Below are 26,059 nucleotides of genomic sequence, written 5' to 3'. Positions count from 1 at the left end.
AAACAAATCTTTGGTCCTTACCGAAAGATCGTTCTTTATATAATAATGTACATTGAAAAAATTTTGTATGTTAATTTGAGTGTGTAGAATGTCAACATATGCCGAATCGGATAAAAGTTGTTGCTCCACTGGACTCTGGAAGTAAAATCTGGCGTCAGTTATAAGAAATTAAACACACAACTGAAGCGGCCATTACTATCAATCGGTTCGTTTAAAAAAATCATATTCCTTCTTATAGAATCTGGGCTTATATACTTGCCCCATTAGATCCTCGAACCAATGGACTTCTTCACATAAATACACAAGTTCTGGAAAATGTATTGTGAATAAAGGAAAAGCAATATGTATTTGTGACTAAAATATGATTAAGGTTTTATTTATTAGAGAATTAACAATCACATCGTTTTTACCCCTCAAGTCAAGTATGTAGCATTAAAAGGTAAAAATTAATTTAGTTTATTCCATTTTCTTCTATAAAAGACATACTTACATACATACATGCATTTTTTAGGTTTCTATACATTAGGTTCTAAATTAAAATTTACCATAATAAAGTTGCTCATGATGCTTAGATGCTACCACAGACACATGATTTAACGAAGCCCTATCTCTATCCTCCTCCAAAGAAGAATTTGTTCCCGAGTCTCTTATTAATAAACCAGCATCGATGTTGCTATTCTTACCGACCGTAGTTAATAAATGATGATGATGGTGATGAGAATGCTGATCCATTTTTGCCGTTGTCGTACCTGTTGCTGGAGGGGCTCCACTGCTTCCAGTACCATTGCTCAAATGACCATATGCCATATTGAATAATGCTTCAGGATCACAGACAAATCTATAAACATACCTCTCACCATTAACCTTCTGCATGATACCTTTTTCATAGTAATATCGCAGGCTACGAGACAATTTGTCATAATTCATTGCTGGTCGGTTCTTCTGTATTCCCCAGCGTCGGGCTACCTCTTCTGGTTCGATCAGCTTGAATTCCATACCTCGTCCAGTCCATGCAATACAACTGGAGCTAATATATTAGCATGAATCGTGTACATGGAAATATTAATAGGTTTCTAGTTAATTATGACTTACTTTGTTGTGGGTTCATCCAAAAGAGCCACCAAAAATTGCCATAGTTGTAATGATCCCCTACGTTGGCTGACAGTGTGACTCGTGGTGATTCCATTATTAGCAGCATATAGACTTTCCAATTTAAAATCCGAGTCTGTAGAGGACACAGCCGTGGAGGAGTCCACACTGTTTCCAGCTCTCAGAGCATAGGTAGATGATATAGCCGCATTATAAGGATTTTCATATTTGATGTCTACATCTGATGTTGTAGACACGGGGGCCAAAGCAAGAGCTCCTAGGTCAGTAGAAGGTCTTAATCCATATGCAGCAGATGTGTTTTGTCCATTATACTGATGATAAACACTGGGTGGTGAAGAAGAACCCAAAACACTGGTATGGCTGAACTTAAATGCTGATGAGTGATGAGGACTTAAATGATGTGTATGGGGATGTAAATTAGGTGGTTGAGTATGGTGATGGTGATGATGATGGTGAGGATTATGATGTGGGTGGTGATTGGCCAAATGCGACGTTGTAGAATCTGGATGTTCATTTTTGGAGTTATGGAAATGTTGACCAAATTGCAAAGAAGTTGAGACTGGCGAGTTATTGCAATATGAAGTATCTGGAAAGAAAAGTGCAAGAAGGAGGAGCATTTTGTCAATTATGCCAAAAATGATGAGTTATTCGAATTACATATCTGCGTATTTTAGCATTTTAAAACGTTTCTATGACACAAGTCTAAGGATCGATTTGTTACAATGTCTTCTTATTACACCCAAAAAAAGTGTCTTCGAAACTAAAGGAAAAAATGTTCATCAATTTAGTTTAGCCATTTTATTTCCATTAAGTTAAATTTTTGTGTGAAATAATAAAATTTACTTGTTTCAGTAAAAAAAATCCTAAACTGAAAGCAGTTAGGAATAGTTCATTAACTAGAATAAGGCATGGAATTTTACTAATACTGTTTTCTTCGCTGGGTATAAGAATTTACTACAGAACAAGAAAATTTTATTCACTGATAACAAAGCATTCGTAAAAATAAACAAAAACCGAACTAAAACCAAGTTTCCTCAAATTTAGTAAAATGTCTTATAAAATGATAATTCTGACTTCCTTTATTATAGAAAGCTTATCATACATACGAATAACAATTGACATAGAAAAATATTTTAGTTCATGCGTACTAAGAAGTATTCAATCCTTTCAAAACTTAAGGAAACATACTTGTTAGAATATAGGAAATTTTCCTATATCTCTTTTTGTCTACCTGTAATCGATACCTGTCATCGATATGTTTGCGCGTGGGTTGTTTTTTAGTTGGAATCGCGTTGTTATGGTATACGGAGAGATTGTTAAAATATAATATAGTAAAATAATATAATAAATAACAAATAAAATATATAAAATATTTGTTATTTGAAATTAGTGAGAAAAATTTTCGTTTTTTGAAAATTATTAAAAATAAATAACAAACAATAAGTCTATCAATATTCGTGATGGTGTACAAAGAAAGAAAACACCAACAGAATAACAACTCCTTAATTCATAAGGACGATGACCTTTTGTGAAAAAATTGGTTTATGATTTTTTATATTTGTAGGTATTGAAATTTAAAACGAGGACAAAATCGTTATGCAGCAACTTATTAAAAGTGAAAGGTACAAGAAGAAGAAAACAAAAATACGTTTTACACACTGAAAAAACAGTGAACCCACCAGGAAGAAAACTTTCGGTTAATTTTAAAAAATTTTGCATATTTGTAGAAAATTTTAACTAAACAGTATTATAAACGTTGGCATCACGCCGATGTCGTAAAAATAAGTAAATATTTTTCGACAAATACAAGAAAATTTATTAGACATAACTAAGATTTTTCACTTGTTAAAGAAAATTTTGTAGTTTAAAGAAAAAACTTGGAGTTCAAGATTGCAAGAATGTCTTTAGTGACATACGAAGTTCATGATGGACGCATTTTTGGTAAAATTTACAAATTTAAAGAAATTCTGAACTATTTTGTGGAAGACACAAATTTAGTTAATCTTTATGCTTCATTTGAATATATTTTTTTCCACGGGTTTAGTTAATTTAACTAACGTTCACAAAAAATTATTAGAGTACAGAAAACTTTCTCCAAACATAATAATTCTATGAACTAAAATAAAGTTAAATTGGCTTTAGTGAAATAGAGTTCACTTTTTTTTGAGTGCAGTTGATAACATTACATAGAAAGGGTTTCAAAGCTTCTCTAGGTGGTGTCACTGCAATGTGAAACGTCGTTCGGACTCGGCTATAAAAAGGAGGACCCTTGTCAATGAGCTAAACATGGAATCGGACAGCACTCAGTGATAAGAGAGAAGTTCACCACTGTGGTGCCACAATGGACTGAATAGGTTAAGTGAGCCTGAAATATCGAGCTGCCACTATACCTAACATACACAATTTTTACTAACACGATAATAGAATAGAAGGATATTGTAGTAAAATTCAAGCTTATATGTACCTCATTCACTTAGGCTCGAAATCGTGTAAAAGTAGATTTGAAATCCTCTTTTTATAAGGCAAATCTATTTAAAGTGGATTTCATTTGTCCTTGTTTACATATTACAAAAAGGTAGACTTATTATTTTTATATTTCAAATTTGAGTTTCCTAACTCTCGAAAGCTAATTTTGCAAATCGAGAGTGTTATTAAACTCTTAACATCCCAGGTGTCACTAAAATTGTAATTGAATTTAACTCTTAAGCGTTTTATGTTGGTGAGCAGGAATATTTTCGTGAGTATAATTCGTTATTTTCGTGACTCACGCTCACGCACGACATTTTGGTTTGTTAATCACGCTCACGCACACTCACGCTATTGTCATGAGCGTGAATCACGATTCACGCACGAATCACGAAAATTTTCGTGAGTCACGACAATTTCGTGTCACGTGCACACCTCTACTATCTACCAATTGATTCACAAAATTGATTTTATCCATTTGGACACATATGAGTTCAACTTTTCAAACCAAAATCGGGCTAAACCTTGCAGTTGAATTCGCTCTTCTATTGCTACCAGACATCCCACCACCATTATAAGTTTTTCTAAAGAAAAGGTCTCTTACATCATTTCATTTTTCCTTGTTTCATACATGCTAAAAAAGATAGCCACGTCCTCTTTACATTTAAAATTTGAATTCCTTAACTCTCGAAAGTTTATTTTTCAGAAGTGCTTACACTGATTTTAATGAAAGCGGAACACCAACATTAGAAAGACATTTTTTCCAACGAATTGTTAAACATTTTCAAAGATAACTGAAAATTCACTTAAATGGTTTCTTTCAAATCAAATCAACCACCCATTTGTCACCCTTTAGTGGAATACAAACCCCTTCGAAAACATATAAACTCTCATAAACATGTGCACGTACAAATATTTGTATTTGTAATTCACACAATCTACAATGATCTGTTTAATAACAAACAAAAGACGGCAGCATAGCCTTTAAGCTAAATGGCCATCACCAGCCCTATCATCGCCATCATCGTCAACAGAAGGAGAAACATTATAAAGCCATTTAAAAAAAAGAGTATTAATTAAATATAGATGCGACTCATAGTCCCACATCAACAAAACCTTTTATAAACTAACTTGCCTTCTGTTTGTGTTTTTCGTTAATAATGCGTTAAATACGTTACAAACATTTAGTGTTGCCATCTATGCAGCAAAGTGGGTAAGAATGAAAATGCGGCTTTTCATGCTTAATGCATAGTACTAAGTTCGTTTCTGCGAAAAACGAATATCTTCATCTATCTCCGTAAATAGGGTCTCAAACCCGGGGATGTTAACTTATTTATGCGAAATAATATGCTTGCCTATTTTTTCGTGCGAAAAATCCAGGGTTGTATAAATATGTGTTTGAAAATGCTCAAAATAAACATTTCGCGTTTATTCCGCGCTAACGTTTTTTATATGGAGTATAACAGTTTTTCGTGCGAAAACGTGATCTTAGTACTAGGCTTAAGGCCGGTATGCACCTCTATCGAAATTTTCGGTAGCAAAAATTTATTTAAGTCTACAACAAAAAAACAGGGTTGTGTACACACATTTTAAACCAGCTTTTAAAAATTGTTAATATATGTTCCAAATATTCCTCAAATACATTGTTGATTACTTATAGACCTTTTAAAACTTTTACGCACACAATGATTGTAATAAATTAAATGTTTGTTCCCAAAATATGCTTTTGACAACCCTGTTATTTTCATTAGAGGTGCGTACCAGCTTACGAAATTGAACGCTACCGAACATTTCGTTAGCATAAATAGCAATGCATTTCATATGGGAATAAAATTTTTCACTAGAGGTGCGTACCGGCCTTTATCAATGAGTTTTTCCTTTAATTGTCAGTTGAAAAATATTTGGGCAAAAAAAAAAGAAGAAAGTAAGTTGGACTGTTTTAGTTTATAATTTTTTTTGACGAATATAAAATCAAAATAGAACATCTCCAACTTTAACTTGGAGAAATAGTCGAGTAAAATATAGTAAAAAGAAATATTAATAGAGAGCGTATTTTTACTATTGATCGCTCTCTTTAAATTTTCTAATACTTTTAATAGTTTTTAGTGAGAGAACGCCTTCTAGTATTAGGTTGCAACATGTTCTCTGAAAAAATTTTCAATAATTCTCAATTCGATTAACATTAAATTCGATTAAAAACACTTGGCAACCCTGTACGGACCACTGCAATGGTATAATTTTATTTCGCATGATTGCATGTTGAAAGGAATACCTGTTTTCCGCAATCCTTGCAAAGTTCTTTGTTGGTCCTGTTCGCAGCAACTCACATCTCTATAAACTTCACCTGGGTATGTTCCCCATGTCGTTGGTGTTTAAATATTCAACAGATACCTGCATAATCTATGAACAAATCCCTAGAGTATGAGTAAATAAAATCAAACTCTGAATAAGTACCATGAACATGAACATGTATATTTATTTGGGTGGCTGGCTGAGTATAAACGCCCCATCAGAAACAATAACAACAAAACATTAATAATAGCATCAACAATCCAATACAAGGGACTGTTTTCTACAAGGGTGGATTCAATCTTTGAAAAAAATCAGCAGAGAGTTCCTCATCGAGTTGAGAATGAGGTTAAAGATTGCATAAACATTCCCATAGGATAATCAAATATTTGATAGCAAATATACGTAGAGGGGATCTAAAATAACGCTTATGCAGAAATAACTTGTCAATCATAACATACTAAAATAGCTTACCCAGTTCCAATGTGTTTAGTCTAACAACGTTATTCGATTTTATAGCTTTATTGGTTTTTTAAACAATTATTATACATAAGGACGTCAATTTTACTAAATATTCGTACGTACGAAAATCAGTGAACCCACTAGGAAGGAAAATTTTGGTTCATTTTAGAAAGGTTTGGTTAATTTTAGAAAATTTTAACTAAACTGTGCCGACGTCTCGTTTATTCCACAAAAATAAGTAAGTATTTTTCCATAAATTCAAGAAAATTTATTAAACATAATCAGGAGTTACATTTATAAAAAAATTGCATAGTTTGAAGGAAAAAATTGGAGTTAAAAATAAAATTAGTTCAAGAGAGTCGCATTATTGGTAACATTTACAAAATTTTAAGAAATTTTGAACTATTTTGTGGGAGACACGAATTTAGTGCTTATTAAAGAAAACATTTACATTTGTTAATAAACATTTACATTTACAAATTTTAATAAATTTTGAACTATTTTGTGGGAGACACGAATTTAGTGCTTATTAAAGAAAAATGCATAGTTTGAAGGAAAAAATCGGATTTAAAAATTAAAATTAAAAGTTCAAGATAGTCGCATTATTGGTAACATTTACAAATTTTAAGAAATTTTGAACTATTTATTCTCGATTTAAGTATAGTTTAGTGCTTATTAATGAGTCATTTTAGTCCCATCACGCACCTTCACGAGTGTTGCGTTGAATTTTTTTTTTTTTTTTTCACGACGTGTCACACACACGCCTATTTTGTACTTCAATCATAGGCGTAAAAGGCCTCTGGGGAGGGGGCTTAGACCCCCCAGAAAATTTTTAGCCCCCCCCCCCCCCAGAATTTGAAAACCTATTTACGATTTTCCATTGTTTTTATATAATATTAAAAATACAACCGCTCAAAGTTCCGCTAAAGACTTTCATACACAATCGATTTACTTGGGTTGTGGTAGCAGTTGCCATCGGTTTAATTAAAAAAATCTTTCATAAATGAATATCTTAATAGCGCTGCAAAAAGTGCCGCCAAAAAGTAGTAAAAATGTTCTTTTTGGGTCCGGAAGTGGTGCAGAAGGGATGAATTTAACATGGGCACGTTATTTCAACAGCCGTTGCACTGAATTTGCATCACTGTTTAAGGTGTGATCCGAATTCAGTGTTTTGAATGAAGTTTTTGATGTTTTCCCAAATAAATAATTTTTATAATTTGTTATGATTTTTAATGCATTCTAGTGCTTGTCTGAAACGTTTGACCTCGAATATTTTCAAAAATTATCGATTTTTCTAGAAGTGATTTAACATTTTTGCGGCAAAATTTAGAACAACTCTCAATTCTTTTAACAGGGAAAAAGTGTGGAACTACTTTTAGTTGCTTCATTATAAATTTATTGTATAGTTATGTTGAAGTATGATTTTTATTCTTTTATTATATAAAAGATTAATTGAACTTTATTCTATTAATTTTTAGCTATAGGACTATAGCCGCCTCTAGGAAAATTCTTTGGCTACGCTAATGACTTTAATGAAGTTGGAAAGAGATTATCAAATGGAATCAAGCTCAGGGGGATAGATATGAGAAATATGTGTCACCTTTTTCATTTTCACATCTGCAATCGAGTTATTAAGAGATTTCATGCCATGTAATGATATGAGTAATCCATAATTTCTATACTTAAATCGAGAATAAATTTATAAATTTGAATTTCAATGTCGCAAATTTAATCGTTTGACTATTGAATTCTTAGCTCGTTTTCTGCTTGATACGAATAAAAATCAAAGCAACTCTCGTGAACGAGCGTAAATGGGACTATGATAGGTATAGTGTAGAGATGTACACGTAAGTAATACTTTACTCACGCTATCGCACACTCAAAACGGCAGAAATCACTCACGAAAAGAATATCCTTATTCGAGCACACAAAAACTTAAAGACTCACACTCACGATCAGAAATCTCGCGTCTCACGGATAATCTCGTGACTCACGTTTGAAGTTTACTTTAAATGCGAATAAGAGTTAACCTTAGCCCTGTCACCAATTTTTTAGTTACCTCCACAGTATGAAATATTTATTGAGTGCTTTTTCTCTGAAATTAGTTACTCACGCACACTCACGAAGAGATTATTTTCGTGACTCACGCTCGCCATTTAGTTGGATAACCACGCACACTCACGTCGTTGCCATCACCGTTACTCACAAACATTTTCGCCCATTTATTTACTATTACACTATTCAGTCCATTGCGATACCACAAGTGATCACGTACGAAAAAGACTGTTTTTCATATGTTTGGGTATAAACATTATATGTTTGGAACTCAATTTTTTAAACACAATATTTTTGGGTGCAAACATATAATATAATAAACTAGCATAATATGTTTGGGACATATATGTTAATATGTTAGAAGATATTATTTTTGGGACATAAAATGTTTGTAAATATAATATGCTTGGATGCAAACATATATTAATTTAGAAATAGCCCATAAACATATATGTGTTTACAAAGAGAGACAAAGTGTATGCTGGAAGTAAAATAATGAAAGTAACCAATTGGCGCATTACAAATATATATACACAAAGAAAATTTCATTAAATATAGGAAAAATACTATGTGTGAATATAAACAAGTATAAATTTACATATTATGAGTAAACATATATATGTTGTGATGTAAGACTTCGCCAAAAATTGTATATGCTTAAGTAAAATATTAAAATGAGTATTCGGAGAGAAAATTCATTCGGAACCAAGATAAAATATATTTGAAAAAAAGAGCATGAGTTTTGTTTATCATTTTCGCATTACGGGCACAATTTTTTTGTTTCGTCAAAACAAATCGGAACGTAGGACGAGTAAGTCAAAATATTCAAACAAAGGTATTTAAAGGGATCTTCATAAAAACTAACGAAAAGGCACTATACACTGAACAAAAAGCATGTCCGGTTCCAAAGATTGGGTCTCCACTTTAACAATTTTGATATTGATTCCGAACCAAAGAAGCGGAGAATACAAGTAAGGATGTAAGAGTTTTTGAATTTCTTCGAAAATTTTAAACTTGTATACAAAAACCTTTATTTGTTACACAATTTTTATTGTTGCAATAAAAAAATAATATTTGATTTGAACTCAGTCCATTTCATTTATATCGAGCACTTTTCTTTTCTGACTTTAAGTCTTTTATAAAACACACTTTACAATTTCGTAGTAAAAATTTAATATAATAGTATGTAATGCTGAACACCTTTTCGGGAACTTCCGAACGTATCTGGAATATATGTTAAAAAATATATTTAAAAAAACAAAAATGGTGTTGGTCGAAGCAGGGATCGAACCCAGGTCCCCTGTCACGCAAGTCGGACGACCAACCACTGCTCCACGCTGCCAACAAATGTATGTTTAACAATGTTATGTTGTTAAACAATGTTATGTTTGCATCGGCTCGTGGGCGCCGCAAGCTATGCTATATAAATATAACTTATAACGACAATTATCTCTTGATGACCATAACAGCTACGTAGGCCAGTGGTTAGTGTGCTGGCTTACAAACTGTGTGGTCCGCCCTTCGAATCCCCGTCTGGCAAAAGGTAAAATTAAAAAAAATTATAAAATATAATAATTTCTTTTAAAATGTTTGTATTACAGAAAAAGTGAGAAAAATGTGAGGGAATATACAAAATTTGAGCACAATCTTCTTTGGGAGAAAATTCTTCTAAGCATACAATATTTTTGGGTTCAAAATGTTTCCACACATATTATATGTTCACATAAGAACATATAGTTTTTTTGTATTTGGATGCAAAAATACAAAATGTTTGGAACTTAGACTACCCAAACATATATTGTTTAGACCAATATGCTTTCAAACATATTATATATTGGAAGAGATCAAACATATAAATGTTTGGGCAATACCCAAAAATGTATATGCTTGAAGCAAAATATGTTTGGGAGTATATGTTACAGAAGCGATTTTTTGTGAGCGTGTGTGTGATAAATGAACGTGAATCCTAAAACACGCACATATTTTAGGTTTTATTTATTTATTTATTTATCAATTAATTACATTTACAATAAAATTATAAATATAATTGTAAGCTATGACTGCTACACCCTCAAAAAAAATCGCTTCTTTAACATATGTTCCAAACATATTTTGCAGGAAGCACATATATTATTGCATACGGCCGAAACATTAATATGTTTGTTTTATGTGAACATATTAAATGTTTGGAAGCATTTTGAGCCAAAAATATTATATGCTTGGAAGAATTTTTCCCAAACACGATTGTGCTCATTCCCTAACATACTCGTAATTTTCACTTCCACGAAATTTTATAGTTATTGGCATCTTTTTCTGTAATACAAATAATGTTGAAGAAATTATTCACTTTTATAAATTTTTAAAATTTTACCTTTCGCCTGCACGGAGAATCGAACCGAGGACCATACAGTTTATAAGCCAACACACTATCCACTGGGCTACGTAGCTGTTATAGTCACCAGTAGATAATTATCGTTTTAAGTTACATTTATATAGCATAGTTTGCAGCGCCCACGAGCCCATGCAAACATAACATTATTTAACAGAAATATACATTTGTTTGCCACGTGGAGCAGTGGTTAGCATGTCTGCCTTGCATGCAAAGGGTCGTGGGTTCAACCCCTGCTCCGACCGAACATTTTTTTTTTTTTTTTTTTTTTTAATTTACACATTTATATTTATACTATATTAATTTTTTTTAAATGAAACTTCGAAATGTGCGTTATTAAAGATTTATAGTCAGTAACAGTGCTTGATATAAACGAAATTGACTGATTTTTGGATAAAATATTATTTTTTATTGCAAAAATAACAATCTTGTAATAAAAAACTGTTTTTGTACAAAACTTTAAAATTTGGAAGGACTTCAAAAACTAACAAAAGAAGAACGTGGAGTCGAGTATAAACATACATACATAATTTTATAATATAAACATAAATTTATTTAGGAGTGAACAGTTTTTTACTAGCATTTAACACCATCGCTCTAAAATTCCTTTTATTTTTCTTTAATAATTCATTTTAAAGAAAATAAACTTTTTAAATTGTTTTAGCTGTAAAACTCGAACTTAATGCCCGCTTTTATATTTGATGGTGTCCGTCAACTCCTCTTGGACTACTTTTTAATAAAGAGGAACTAAAGTTTGTTTTTTTACATTTTACTGTGTAATTTTTCACTATTTCCTCCTTATTTCATTTTACTGTCCCAACTCTAAAAAGAGTATAGTGCCCTTTCGTTATTTTTATGAAGACCCCTGATTTCTTTTAACGAACCAAGAAAAAAATTGTGCCCATAATACCAAAATTATAAACCCAACGCACGTCCACACATACATAAAATGCTGCTCTCAAGGCGAAAACATATGCTGTTGGTTCCTAATGTCTATTCTCTTTATTCAAATTAAATAATATTTAGACTTAAACATATCAAATTTTTGGCCTTATCATAAAACAGTTTTCCGAAACAACATACAAGCGGTTTCACAGAAATTGTTCTCTTTTGACTCTTTTGCTGTGTTATATTGATATCTTTCGTCAACTCTCCCGGTTTCCATCTCTATTTCTCTCTATACTCTCTCTGTCGCTTTGAATAAAATATCACAACATATGTATGTTTAGTCGAAATTTGTAAATTTATATATGTTTGTATTCACACATATGATTTTTATGAAACATTCATACCACAAACATAATATATTCTAACATATTAATATAGATGTCCCAAACATTTAGTGTTAGTTTAGGAACATTACATGTTTGCACTTAAATATATTGTGTTTAAAAAGTGTGCCCGAAACACATTTTGTTTATATCGGAACATATGAAAAACATATTATTCTAACAGTGTAGGGTCTTAAGCTTATATTTTAGGTTTTACTTGCCCATAAAAATGTCGAATTCGGTATGTTTTAAATAACCGAAAGTTTTTAACAATAAAAAAATCGGAAAGTCAACCTTTCTATATTTTAAAAATTGTGGAACATTATTTTTTGATTTTATATACTATCCCTATTGAAAAGTTACTTAACTACAGCTTTTTTAATCTAAAATTTTATATTTCGTAAGGATCTTCCAGAAATTGAATCCTTAAAAAAAACGATACAATTTATCACTCATATCACTCCAATACAACTGATAACGCAACTCTAGAGAACAGGTAAATTAGATTTTATATTAATACAACCGATTGTTTTCAATCAGCATTATAAAAACCACGATTTGATTATCCCATGAAACTTCATTTAGACCCATGGCAGGTTTCATTTGTAGCGGGGTAGTTAGTGGTTTATTAACACATACCCCTCCCCCCATACAATAGTACAGGGGACGCAGGTATTGGCGTAGCTTTTTCATAAGTCGTGGGTTGATTTTCAATAGGATTAACGCCGGGAAAACAAATTGTGCACGATATTTGAATTTATGACGGCGGATAATTTTCTTTACTTCCAATTTGTTTACATTGGGAAAATGTAATAAAAACAAATTGAATTATTGGCACTGGTGCCTTCAGTTTCATAATGCTTTTACAATAGACAAGTGATCCGATGTACATGGTGCATCGTCAGAGTCTTTTAGAATTTGTTTAAATAAAAATATGAATAAATTAAAACAAATGAATTGAAACAATATTGTTAATTTTCTCATGATGGAATATATGTTTGATACCGCCGCGTGACTTCGAATGTAAAAGCAAATAGAAATTGCCTCTTTTTTAAACCACTTAAACCAATCTTACCATCATCGCTTTTCTTTAAAATCCCTGCAGGTGGTGTTGCTGGAAATCTGCCACGGGAACAAACGAAAAATCCACAGTTCAAAAGACATGTAAAGAGAAGAATGATTTTTTAAAGGTGAAAAGTGTGTAAGGGAAACTTTCAACGGCGCAACGTGACGCATACAGTAGTCTGTCATCTCCTCGTCGAAAGAGACGAATCAATTTGGATGTCAATGTATGAATATTTAGAGTTGGGGAAAGTGAATGGGGCAAATGATGTATCAACAAGGACAATTGTGGGATGCTGTTGTTATAAATAAATCATTTTGTGGGAGTTTCCATTAATTTACCTGTAACAATATGGATGCGTCACAGCTGGAATGTCGAAAAAAGATGAAGTTCTTTCATGGCGTACTCCTTTGACGTTCACTGCAAAAGAGAGAAAGTTAAACAGTGTTTAACTTTTTGTATTCAAGATGTAGCCGATAAAAAACAAGGATACAACCAGTGAATGATGTTGTTGCTGATGTTTCTTTATCGCAAACAGATTTGTGGTAAATATTTGTTCTTGTTAAGATGGTAATAATACCCAGTAAGATAAAGCTTCATACAAATGTCATATTAACACTCCACAGGAGTTACCAAAAGCATAATCTATCTATAAAAGAATTTGAAGAAAATTGTTTTTGTTATTTATATATTGGGATTTGGAAAATGATTCTCGGTTGGTAGTCAATGGAGTTCTGGTTGTGGGAGTTCCCCACCACTCATGTTAAGTTCTTTTATTTTTCTGCAATAACAGGCAATGTCAATATTTGAACTGGAACATAAAAAGTCGACGATTGTTTATGGAAAAAGTCAATATTCCCCGGGCTATGGCAAAACGTTTGCATATGGTCGTATGGTAAGGGTCTGCACGTGTTTCCATGGAGTCATAAGATACTCTAACATCTATACATTCATGTTGTCTATGTTCGATATAGAAATACGGAGTGAACAAACTAATAATCTCGCTGAGAATGGAACAAATTTGGTGAAAAATCGAACAGCACTCAGTTCTCTATTTCAAATAACCTGAATTCAGGTCTTCAGTGGACCAGAAAAGACAATTTTTGATGAAAGACTTAACGTTTCACAAGTGCTATTTATGACTTCACGAACCAAGTTAATCTTGTTCCAACCATGAATCATATTCAGAGATTGTGACCAGAAACGGATAAGTTGACCTTTCGAAATTTGAAAAACTCTAGTCCGCATTTAGTTTTTGTTTTAAGTTTTGAGCCACGGTCTAACTGAATAATTTTCACCGTATGTTTGTTTGTGCACATTTTTACCGTTGTAGCACTTTAGTTGAAAGTTTGTTACTTTTTTCAAGGTATGATACTTTTGTGCCACCTTTTTGTTGCACTAAAAGTGCCAATTTTTACTGTTTTACTCCACTTTTTAATTACATTCATTTATACTTTAATATATTTTACATATTTCGTTCGCAAATAGCATTATGATAACAGATACGAGATTTTAGCTAAACAAATATCGTTTCTCATTTGTGATAAACGTTGATTCTTTTACAAGATATGAAACAAATTTCAATAAAACTAAATCAAACCGCTGACCATATAGTTTGTAAGCCAACTCGCTATCCACTGGGCCATGTAGCTGTTATTGTCATCAAGAGATAATGACCGCTATATCCATTAAAGCACAAGCACCGCATTCAAACAGTTATATTTATATAGCATAGTTTTAGGCGCCGATGTAAGGAAACTTTCTTTAACAAAAACATACATTTAGTTGGTCACTTTCTTAAAAATACAACTTTTGGAGACGGAAATAATGTTATTTTATATATATTCCAAAAATGTTCGTACAACTAAACTGTCTAGAAAGTGCATCACTGAAGAAGAATGTATTCTAAAACCCAACAAAAAAACTGCAGAAAACAACAAAAACAATATTAAATTTTTATTATGAAACTTCAAAATGTGTCCTATTAAAGACTTAATGTAAGGAAAGAACAATGCTTGATATAAACAAATTTGACTTAAAGAAGGGGTCACTTATTTCTGGGTGCATCTTTGGCTCGGTAGACTCTACCAAATGAAACTAAGAATACAGACCTCAATTATTGAGTTTTCATTATCTTTTTGCGATATATTAGCAAAGCCATTCAAGCATAGCAGTACAAATAACAATTCAAATAATATACAATATAACAGATAAACCCTGGAAAAAGTGAATAAATGTATTTTAGAAATTTTATACAAAAATAGTATTTTAATTAAACAATTAATTATGTCAAATCATAATTTATTAAAAATAATCATTTTTTTCTGTTGTTAAAAAAAATCATAATTTGAAGAAAAAAATTGGAGTTACAATTTATTTTAGTGCTATATGAAGTTCAAGACAGATATAATTTAAGGAACCTTTACTAATTTCAGAAACGTATGAAAGCAAATTAAGTAAACTTCGCCCATTTTTGAAAAATATAAATTATCTTCAAATTTTGTAAAATTATGTACCATAGATCAAGAAAGGTATAGACGTCTCAAGTCCATTCACATGAATATTTTTTTAATTTCTTTCCTTTCCTTTTTTCTTTCAATGAAACACCAAATATTCTAAAATCATGTAAAATTCTGTACATCACAACTTTTTTAATGCATGTTGACTGATTTGTACGGTAATTCTCGTTTTCCAATAAAAAATTGAGACGATTGACATGTGAATGGACATGAGACGTCAATACATTTCTTGGTCCATGTGTGTACTTTATTTGCATACAACTTTTTCTCATTTTTAGTTCACGTCAAAGCAAAAAAAAAAATAATAATCGAAATAAGGTACATTTTCTCACATTTGACAAAATTGAAATAAAATCAATTCATTTTCATGACCTAAAAAAAGCTAAATCGGCTATAAAAAATTGGTAAATTTTTTTCTGAAGGTACTTCAAAATAAAAAATTAATTCTTAGTTAAAAAGAAAAAAAAACTTAAACCGAAGATGCAAAATCCTCAAAATAAGTCTTATATTACTTTCTTACTAGGCACGACAAGTCGATATTTAAAACGAATACCACTTTAGAAATGTCAAGTGTTCATACTGGCAAAATATCGAGATTTCGACAGCCGTTTTTTGTTTACCAACTGAAAATGTTAATATTGAGACATATTTTAGTCTACATTGAATATTATTATTTTTACATCAAATTACACACCTATACATAACATACATATGTACATCTATAATGGAAATGACCACAGGGCTGCAAATTCAATGATTCAATATCTCAGTTCATTTAAATATTATTTCTTTACATCAAATATTTTTTTCTTAACTTTAAGAAAATTCAGCTTTTCTTCAAAGACATACAGCTTTAACGGGAGGATACCAAAGCAATCTAAGATTTAGGTTGTTCTAGATAGAAAGACTTATAATGACAGTTCTTCATCCGGTTTTTTGAAATTTTTTAGTGAATGAATTATGATACTCTAAAATTGGTTCGTATAATTTGGAAGTATTTGAAAATTTTATTTTACTAACCGTTATATCTGGAATTTAAATAGCTCTCAGTCGAACTTTCAATACCAAACTTTCCAATGGATGATCCAGTACTACTTGTGGGCAAAGCGGGGGCATACATGACAAACTCTTCGGATATATGATGCTGGGGATGACTGGGTGTATGATGAACGTACCATTGTTCTCTAGCCAAGTCTAAAATAAACCAAAACGGAATTGCAATAACAATTATTGTGACGCATTAATAGTAGTAACCAAAAACAATGGAAGATGAAGATGGGAAAATGGCAGCAGAGGGTATCAAACCATTGACGGCGTTCGATGCAAACGTGTCGTTTATGATTTTTTGTTCCACAAATTAAACTAAAAATAAAAAGAAATTTATATCAGGGAATGACGTAGAACAATCGGTCAAAAGTTTCTCATTATTATTTACACAAAATTTAACATCATTTGTGAGTTTTTAACAAAAATATTGCAAATTAAAAATGAACGAACGTGTATGTATCGAACACCGTAAATGCAACTTTTGGTATGACGTCGCCCATTTTCCAATCTTCCTTTTCTATTGTTTTTGGTAGTAACCAATATCATCGATTTATTACCGGTGGTTGGTATTGCTGCTACAACACCTGTGGAAGACACAGTTGATGATATAGTGGTCAATGGTGCAGACATACAACAATGATTCTTCTCAATGTTTAAATTCATATTGGCAGTTGTGTCCAACAGATTGCTGCTGTGGCTATTATTATTATTGTTGTTAGTAATGCTGCTTGTGGGTTGTAGTTCAATACATTTCTTTTTATCCTGACTGGAAGGACTATTGCCACCACGACCATTGCAGTGTGACGATTTGTCGACAGCGGATGCTGTGGAGACATTATTTGTGGCTGAGGAGTTTGAGTATGAGCTGTTGTTGTTGTTGTTGCTGATGGGGTTAACATTGTCAATGTTAAGACGATTGATGTGCAGGCTTTCTAGAACTAAACTGTTGCTATTGCTATTGTTTGTGGGATTGGCATAATCGCTCTATGGAAAATATACAAAAAAGATATTGAAAAAGGTTAAAATTGAAAAATGATTTTTTGGAATTTTAACAGTAATTTATCGTTTTGTTGGAAATTTTACTATAATTCGTTGTTTGAAATTCACATAGTTATACTCTCCTCGTCCACTTTTCAAAACAAATTTTTAGAAATTCCTAAATTGTCAAAAGTTTAAAGTTAATTTTTTCCAAATTTGAGCAATTCAAAATCCCGGTCGCTCAGGTCCGTGCATGTCCACAAGAATGAAATCCTGGTAGCGTACGTTTGTCCCTGTGATCGAAATCATTAACCCTAGACAGTCATCCCTCGTCAAAATGACGACGCTTAATTTTATTTTCGATCTAAACTGTATTTTGGTCGGTTTGGAAATGACAAATTTAAGTTATTCTAATTCAAAGATTTTATGAATTTTTGTTTAAAATTAATTCAAAACAAGTATATACAGCAGTAAGTTCGGCCTGGCCGAATCTAAAATATTAGGGTTTCCTTTGAAATTTCAGGAGGGCTTGAGGACACTTCCCGAAGATAAATTTAAAGATTTCACCTATGAGGACTATATCAGATTCTGAATTTATAAGAACCATTTTTGTTTGAGTTTTAGAGGAATCATTAACATCTCTTGTAAGTATGCAAGAAAATTATAAAATAAGGTCTTGATTTGAAATCTTAAATCTGTAGATTTTCACCCGAGAATTAAAATCTGGAAATTTTACATTGAGTTTCAAGCAATTTTCATGATCAGTGCGCCCTCAAGAAGTGAAGTCGGTCTATATGGAGGCATTACCAAATGGACCGATAAAAACTTAATCCGATACACGTTTTTGTGAGCCTAAAATACCAGAATATTTACAATTTCAGGCAAATCGGATAAAAACTACGGTTTCTAGAAACCCAAGGAGTTAAATGGGGAGGTCGTTCTTTTGGGGGCTATACTAAAATATGGACCGATACTCACCGTTTTCGGCACACCTCAGGATTTCCAATTTCAGGCAAATTTGATAAAAACTTCGGATTCTAGAAGCCTAAGAAGTAAAATCGGGATATCGGTCTATATGGGGGCTATACCAAACCATGGACCGATACTCCCCATTTGTGGCACACCTCTTTATGGACCTAAAATACTTATAAGTTTTCAATTTCAGTTAAATAGAATAAAAACTGCGGTTTCTATAAGCCCAAGAAGTAAAATCGGGAGATCGGTCTATATGGGGGCTATACCAAAACATGGTCCGATACTCACCATTTTTGGCACACCTCTTTATGATCATAAAATACCTCTAGATTTCAAATTTCAGGAAAATTGGATAAAAACTACGATTTGTATAAGCCCAAGACCCCAAATCGGGAGGTCGGTTTATATGGGGACTATATCAAAACCTGGACCGATATAGCCCACCTTCGAACTTGACCTGCCTGCAGACAAAACACGAGTTTGTGCTAAATTTCAGCACGATTGCTTCATTATTGAAGACTGTAGCGTGATTACAACAGACAGACAGACGGACAGAAGGACATCATTATATCGTCTTAGAATTTCTCCCTGATCAAGAATATATACACTTTATATAGTCGGAAATCGATATTTCGATGTGTTACAAACGGAATGAAAACTTATTATACCCCCGTCACCATTCTATGGTGGTGGGTATAATGAACTGACTAAAAAATTAAACAAAATTTTGTTTCTCATTTTTGCTCATCATCAAATTGACGGAGGATGACATTAGTGAACAAAAAAAAAAAAAAAAAAAATAGGATGACTTTCCAGGGTTAATCAAGAATATCACTCACGTTTATCACGCTAACGCATAATTACGAGATTTACTCTGATTTATAGACAAATAGAAGGATAATGATAAATTTAGCCAGGGCTGTCGGAGTCTTGGAGTCAGTCTATATTTGAACCGATTTCGATGATTTTAAGCATGTATAGTTAGTACCATAGAAGATTCCATTTAAGAAATCGCGCTTATATGGGAGCTATATCTAAATCTGAACCAATATCGACGACATTTTTTATAATACAGGGAAACTATAAGAAAATACTTTGTTTTGCATTTAAAGAGAGTGATTTTGTAAATAAGGGACATATGACCCCATTTGTTGAAGTCGGGCGAAACACATTTATGGAAGCTATATATAAAATCGGTTAATAAGTACGAATCAATACAATATAGGTATATACGAATGTCGGTAGCAAATAATGAATCCGCCGAGTCGCGCCGCCGAATGTCTCGACTCAAAATTAGCCGCCAAATAATCATATAATAATATTGATTTAAATCAGAAAAATTTATTAAAATGTTTAGCATTTTTTGCCAAAATGTTTAACTTTCCACCCAAAATAAGTCAGTATCAAGTTGCTATAATAATTTTGCAAAAATTTAGCTCAGAAAATTTGAATGAAATGTAAATGTGATTGTATGATTGGTTGTACAACTAATCTCATTACCATTGGGATAACTCCAAATTGATTTTATAATGGATAATTGAAGCCGCCGCCGAATATCTCGACTCAAAATTAGCCGCCAAATAATCATAAATATTGATTTAAATCAGAAAAATTTATTAAAATGTTTAGCATTTTTTGTCAAAATGTTTAACTTTCCACCCAAAATAAGTCTATAATAATTTTGCAAAAATTTAGGCTATAATAATTTTGCAAAAATTTAGCTCAGAAAATTTGAATGAAATGTAAATGTGGTTGTACAACTAATCTCATTATCATTGGGATAACTCCAAATTGATTTTATAATGGATAATTGTCCGCCGCCGAATAGACAAATTTATACCGGCTTAGCCGAAAAGTCGCTGCCGCCGGAGAAATTAGTGTTAGCCGCCGCCGACAAAAATGGGTCGGCTTCATTCTCTCGTCGGTAGACTACATGCTCGAAGATAAGTCACACCGGGTAATATTGTGACATAGATCTCACGTATAAACAGATCTTTAGATTTATGCTCTTGAAAACATAGGTTGGTAAGTTTGGTTTTGTCAAAAGGTCGTCCATTTTTTGCCAACCTGATATTTCCATACGATTAATTTGATTTTACTAAAATTTGGATCAAAGGTTTATTTTATTTTGGAGCCACAAATTCAAACTAGTACACTGTTAGAAAAATATGTTTTTCATATGTTCCGATATAAACAAAATGTGTTTCGGGCACAATTTTTAAACACAATATATTTAAGTGCAAACATGTAATGTTCCTAAACTAACATTAAATGTTTGGGACACATATGTTAATATGTTAGAATATATTATGTTTGGGGCATGAATGTTTCATAAACATAATATATGTGAATGTAAACATATATAAATTTATAAATTTCGAGTAAACATATATATGTTGTGATATTTTATTCAGACAGAGACATAGAGAGAGTATAAAGAAATAGAGATGGATACCGGGAGGGTTGACGAAAGATATCAACATAACACAGCGAGAGAATGAAAAGAGAGCAATTTCTATGAAACCGCTAGTATGTTGTTTCGGAAAACTGTTTTATGATAAGGCCCAAAATTTGATATGCTTAAGTCTAAATATTATTTAATTTGAATATTAGAATGAGTATTCGGAGTAAAGAGAATAGACATTCGGAACCAAGAGAATAGACATTTAAAAAAAACAGCATTTGTTTTCACCTTGAGAACAACATTTTATGCCTGTGTGGACATGTGTTTTGTTTATCATTTTTGCATTATGGGCACAATGTTTTTCTTGGGTCGTTAAAAAAATCGGAACGTACGAGGAGTAAATCAAAATATTCAGACAAAGGAAATTAAAAAAAAGGTGGAAAATATACAAAAATTACAAAGTGATCTTCATAAAAATAACGAAAGGGCACTATACTCTTTTTAGAGTTGGGACAGTAAAATGAAAAAGGAGGAAATAGTGAAAAATTAAACAGTAAAATGTATAAAAACAAAGTTTAGTTCCTTTTTATACCCTGCTCCACACTGTGGAACAGGGTATTATAAGTTGGTGCATATGTTTGCAACACCCAGAAGGAGACGAGATAGACACATGGTGTCTTTGGCAAAAATGCTCAGGGTGGGCTCTTGAGTCGATATAGCGATGTCCGTCTGTCCGTGAACACATTTTTGTAATCAAAGTCTAGGTCGCAGTTTTAGTCCAATCGACTTCAAATTTGGCACAAGTATGTGTTTTGGCTCAGAATAGATCCCTATTGATTTTGAAAGAAATCGGTTCAGATTTAGATATAGCTCCCATATATATATATATTTCGCCCGATATGTACTTATATGGCCCCAGAAGCCAGAGTTTTAACCTAATTTGCTTAAAATTTTGCACAAGAAGAACAATTAGTACTGTAGTCAAGTGTGCCAAATTTTATTGAAATCGGTTCAGATTTAGATATAGCTCCCATATATATATCTTTCGCCCGATATGGACTAATACGGTCCCAGAAGCCAGAGTTTTACTCCAATTTGGTTGAAATTTTGCACAAGGAGTAGAATTAGCATTGTAGCTATGCGTGCCAAATTTGGTTGAAATCGGTTCAGATTTAGATATAGCTCCCATATATAGCTTTCGGCCGATTTACACTCATTTGACCATAGAGACCAATTTTTTGCTCCGATTTAGTTGACATTTTGCACAGGGTGTAGAATTATCATTGTAGCTAAGCGTGCCAAATTTGGTTGAAATCGGTTCAGATTTAGATATATCTCCCATATATAGCTTTCGCCCGATTTACACTCATATGACCACAGAGGCCAATTTTTAACTCCGATTTAGTTGAAATTTTGCACAGGGAGTAGAATTAGCATTATTGCTATGCGTGTCAAATTTGGTTGAAATCGGTTCAGATTTAGATATAGCTCCCATATATATCTTTCGCCCGATTTACACTCATATGACCACAGAGGCCAATTTTTAACTTCGATTTAGTTGAAATTTTGCACAGGGAGTAGAATTAGCATTGTAGCTATGCGTTCCAAATTTGGTTGAAATCGGTTCAGATTTAGATATATCTCCCATATATAGCTTTCGCCCGATTTACACTCATATGACCACAGAGGCCAATTTTTAACTCCGATTTAGTTAAAATTTTGTACAGGGAGTAGAATAAGCATTGTTGCTATGCGTGCCAAATTTGGTTGAAATCGGTTCAGATTTAGATATAGCTCCCATATATATGTCTTTCTGATTTCGACAAAAATGGTAAAAATACCAACATTTTCCTTGTAAAATCGCCACTGCTTAGTCGAAAAGTTGTAAAAATGACTCTAATTTTCCTAAACTTCTAATACATGTATATCGAGCGATAAATCATAAATAAACTTTTTCGAAGTTTCCTTAAAATTTCTTCGGATTTAAACGTTTCCCATATTTTTTTTTACTAAAATTGTGTTCCACCTTAGTGCATTAGCCAACTTAAATTTTGAGTCTATAGATTTTGTAAAAGTCTATCAAATTCTGTCCAAATCTAGTGATATTTAAATGTATGTAAAGGGTGATTTGTTAAGAGCTTGATAACTTTTTTTTAAAAAAAAACGCATAAAATTTGCAAAATCTCATCGGTTCTTTATTTGAAACGTTAGATTGGTCCATGACATTTACTTTTTGAAGATAATTTCATTTAAATGTTGACCGCGGCTGCGTCTTAGGTGGTCCATTCGGAAAGTCCAATTTTGGGCAACTTTTTCGAGCATTTCGGCCGGAATAGCCCGAATTTCTTCGGAAATGTTGTCTTCCAAAGCTGGAATAGTTGCTGGCTTATTTCTGTAGACTTTAGAGTTGACGTAGCCCCACAAAAAATAGTCTAAAGGCGTCAAATCGCATGATCTTGGTGGCCAACTTACCGGTCCATTTCTTGAGATGAATTGTTCTCCGAAGTTTTCCCTCAAAATGGCCATAGAATCGCGAGCTGTGTGGCATGTAGCGCCATCTTGTTGAAACCACATGTCAACCAAGTTCAGTTCTTCCATTTTTGGCAACAAAAAGTTTGTTAGCATCGAACGATAGCGATCGCCATTCACCGTAACGTTGCGTCCAACAGCATCTTTGAAAAAATACGGTCCAATGATTCCACCAGCGTACAAACCACACCAAACAGTGCATTTTTCGGGATGCATGGGCAGTTCTTGAACGGCTTCTGGTTGCTCTTCACTCCAAATGCGGCAATTTTGCTTATTTACGTAGCCATTCAACCAGAAATGAGCCTCATCGCTGAACAAAATTTGTCGATAAACACATTTCGAACCGAACACTGATTTTGGTAATAAAATTCAATGATTTGCAAGCGTTGCTCGTTAGTAAGTCTATTCATGATGAAATGTCAAAGCATACTGAGCATCTTTCTCTTTGACACCATGTCCGAAATCCCACGTGATCTGTCAAATACTAATGCATGAAAATCCTAACCTCAAAAGAATCACCCTTTATTTGGGACAAACCTTTATATATAGCCCCCAACATATTTGACGGATGTGATATAGTATCGAAAATTTAGATCTACAAAGTGGTGCAGGGTATAATATAGTCGGCCCCGCCTGACTTTAGACTTTCCTTATTTGTTATTAATAAGTAGTCCAAGAGGAGTTTACGGACACCTTCAAATATAAAAGCGGGAATTAAGTTCCAGTTTTGAAGCTAAAACAATTGAAAAAGTTTATTTTCTTTAAAATGAATTATTAAAGAAAAGTAAAAGGCAAAACAGGGTCATTCTAGAGCGATAATGCCAACCGGCCTAAAAATGAAATTAAGGACAAAACACGATAAATGTTCGGTCGGAGCAGGGATTGAACCCACGACCCCTTGCATGCAAGTCAGACATGCTGACCACTGCTCCACGTGGTCAACAAATGTATGTTTCTGTTAAATAATGTTATGTTTGAATGAGCTCGTGGGCGCTGCAAACTATGCTATATAAATGTAACTTATAACGATAATTGTCTACTGGTGACTATAACAGCTACGTAGCCCAGTGGATAGTGTGTTGGCTTACAAACTGTACGGTCCTCGGTTCGATTCTCCGTCCAGGCGAAAGGTAAAATTTAAAAAAATTTATAAAAGTGAATAATTTCTTCAACATTATTTGTATTACAGAAAAAGGTGCCAAGAACTAAAAAATTTCGTGGAAGTGAAAATTACGAGTATGTTAGGGAATGAGCACAATCGTGTTTGGGAAAAATTCTTCCAAGCATATAATATTTTTGGCTCAAAATGCTTCCAAACATATAATATGTTCACATAAAACAAACATATTAATGTTTCGGCAGTATCCAATAATATATGTGCTTCCTGCAAAATATGTTTGGAACATATGTTAGAGAAACGATTTTTTTTGAGGGTGTAGTTTTTTTGTTTATATCGGCTAAGTTTTTTTATAACACCCATATACAGTTAAACCTCTCACTTGGACACTCTGATTTATGTCGTACAAATATACTTCCTGAACCCGAATTATAATATATTTTTCATTTTTTGCTTTTTTTTTGATAAGTTAATTTCTTGAAAATTCGAACCAATTGGCCTTAAATCTAAATTTCAATATGAAATTTAGACCTTGTCTGCTCCAAATTTCGGTGCCGTCAAACGACATATCGCGCACCACGAAACGCTTTTAGTGATTTTTTTCAAACCATTGACGTATTTGTTGTTAAAGAGAAAAATTTTTTCACAATGTTTCAGAACCGATTATCTTGTAGTCATTGCAAACTAGCTATTACAACAATCAACGTTGAAATTTGTCATGCTGATTAAAAATTCTGGAGTAGTAGTCGAGCAAAATTGGCTCGACTCGACACCATATCCATGGTTTAAACCCTGGCCACTTTAACATAAAACTGTTCAGGAATAACTAGAAGATTTCATATAAAACACGAACATCAGAGATTTCTATTCAGTTATTTCAATATCAGATACTGAGGTGGGATAATCCACCGCTGAAAAACTTTTTGGTCTTCGGTCGAAGCAGGAATCGAACCCACGACCTTGTGTATGCAAGGCGGGCATGCTAACCTTTGCACCACGGTGGCTCCCTACCATGGAAAAGCTTTTGTTAATTTTATTTAAAAACAACGTCAATGCCGTAACCTTCCCCCATCGAAACTCGAATATTTTAAATCAATGTTTTTGGGTACTAGAAGGATTACTGTAAAAAATTATTTCTTTTAATTTGCTGAAAAGGAAACGCAATAATCCACAACAGGAAGCGTTCGTAATAACTTTCTAATAAGGATGTTTGTTGTGGAATAGCTAAGCGTGTGACCCTTATTGCTCATATCAACCCCACATTGAATGGTTCGAAAGAAATATGTAAGGGAAGTTGTTTGACGATAGCACTTTTTGGCATAGGAATTGTCACTTTCACATACAATTCCCATTGATTGTATGAAACGTTTAAAAGGCGTAATCAT

The 26,059-nt window shown here is 32.8% G+C and overlaps 1 protein-coding gene across 1 annotated transcript; it reads right to left on the bottom strand.

Moving 5' to 3' along the window:
• Window positions 1-418: 418 nt before the first annotated feature.
• Ets96B lies at window positions 419-26,059 on the bottom strand. The gene is made up of 8 exons (XM_075307962.1): window positions 26,018-26,059; window positions 17,229-17,655; window positions 16,645-16,818; window positions 13,447-13,525; window positions 13,281-13,400; window positions 13,118-13,164; window positions 1,093-1,696; window positions 419-1,027 (listed from the first exon to the last, which is right to left on the bottom strand). The coding sequence occupies exons 1-8, from the start codon at window positions 26,057-26,059 to the stop codon at window positions 535-537; spliced, it is 1,986 nt and encodes a 661-aa protein (XP_075164077.1). The 3' UTR covers window positions 419-534.

This window comes from Haematobia irritans, chromosome 1 (assembly GCF_050003625.1).
Source record: "Haematobia irritans isolate KBUSLIRL chromosome 1, ASM5000362v1, whole genome shotgun sequence".
Classification (NCBI taxonomy): domain Eukaryota; kingdom Metazoa; phylum Arthropoda; class Insecta; order Diptera; family Muscidae; genus Haematobia; species Haematobia irritans.
Note: the sequence above shows the minus strand (reverse complement) of the source record. Positions and strands in the feature narration are given on the sequence as shown.

What these genes read in the sequence shown, in the direction of transcription:
- Ets96B (XM_075307962.1), bottom strand. Translation starts at nt 26,059, where the DNA reads ATGATTACGCCTTTTAAACGTTTCATACAATCAATGGGAATT. An exon ending in TCATACAATCAATGGGAATT is followed by an intron (nt 17,656 to 26,017) that starts GTATGTGAAAGT and finishes TATTTTCCATAG; the next exon opens with AGCGATTATGCCAATCCCAC. An exon ending in TTTAAATTCCAGATATAACG is followed by an intron (nt 13,526 to 16,644) that starts GTTAGTAAAATA and finishes TCTCTTTTGCAG; the next exon opens with TGAACGTCAAAGGAGTACGC.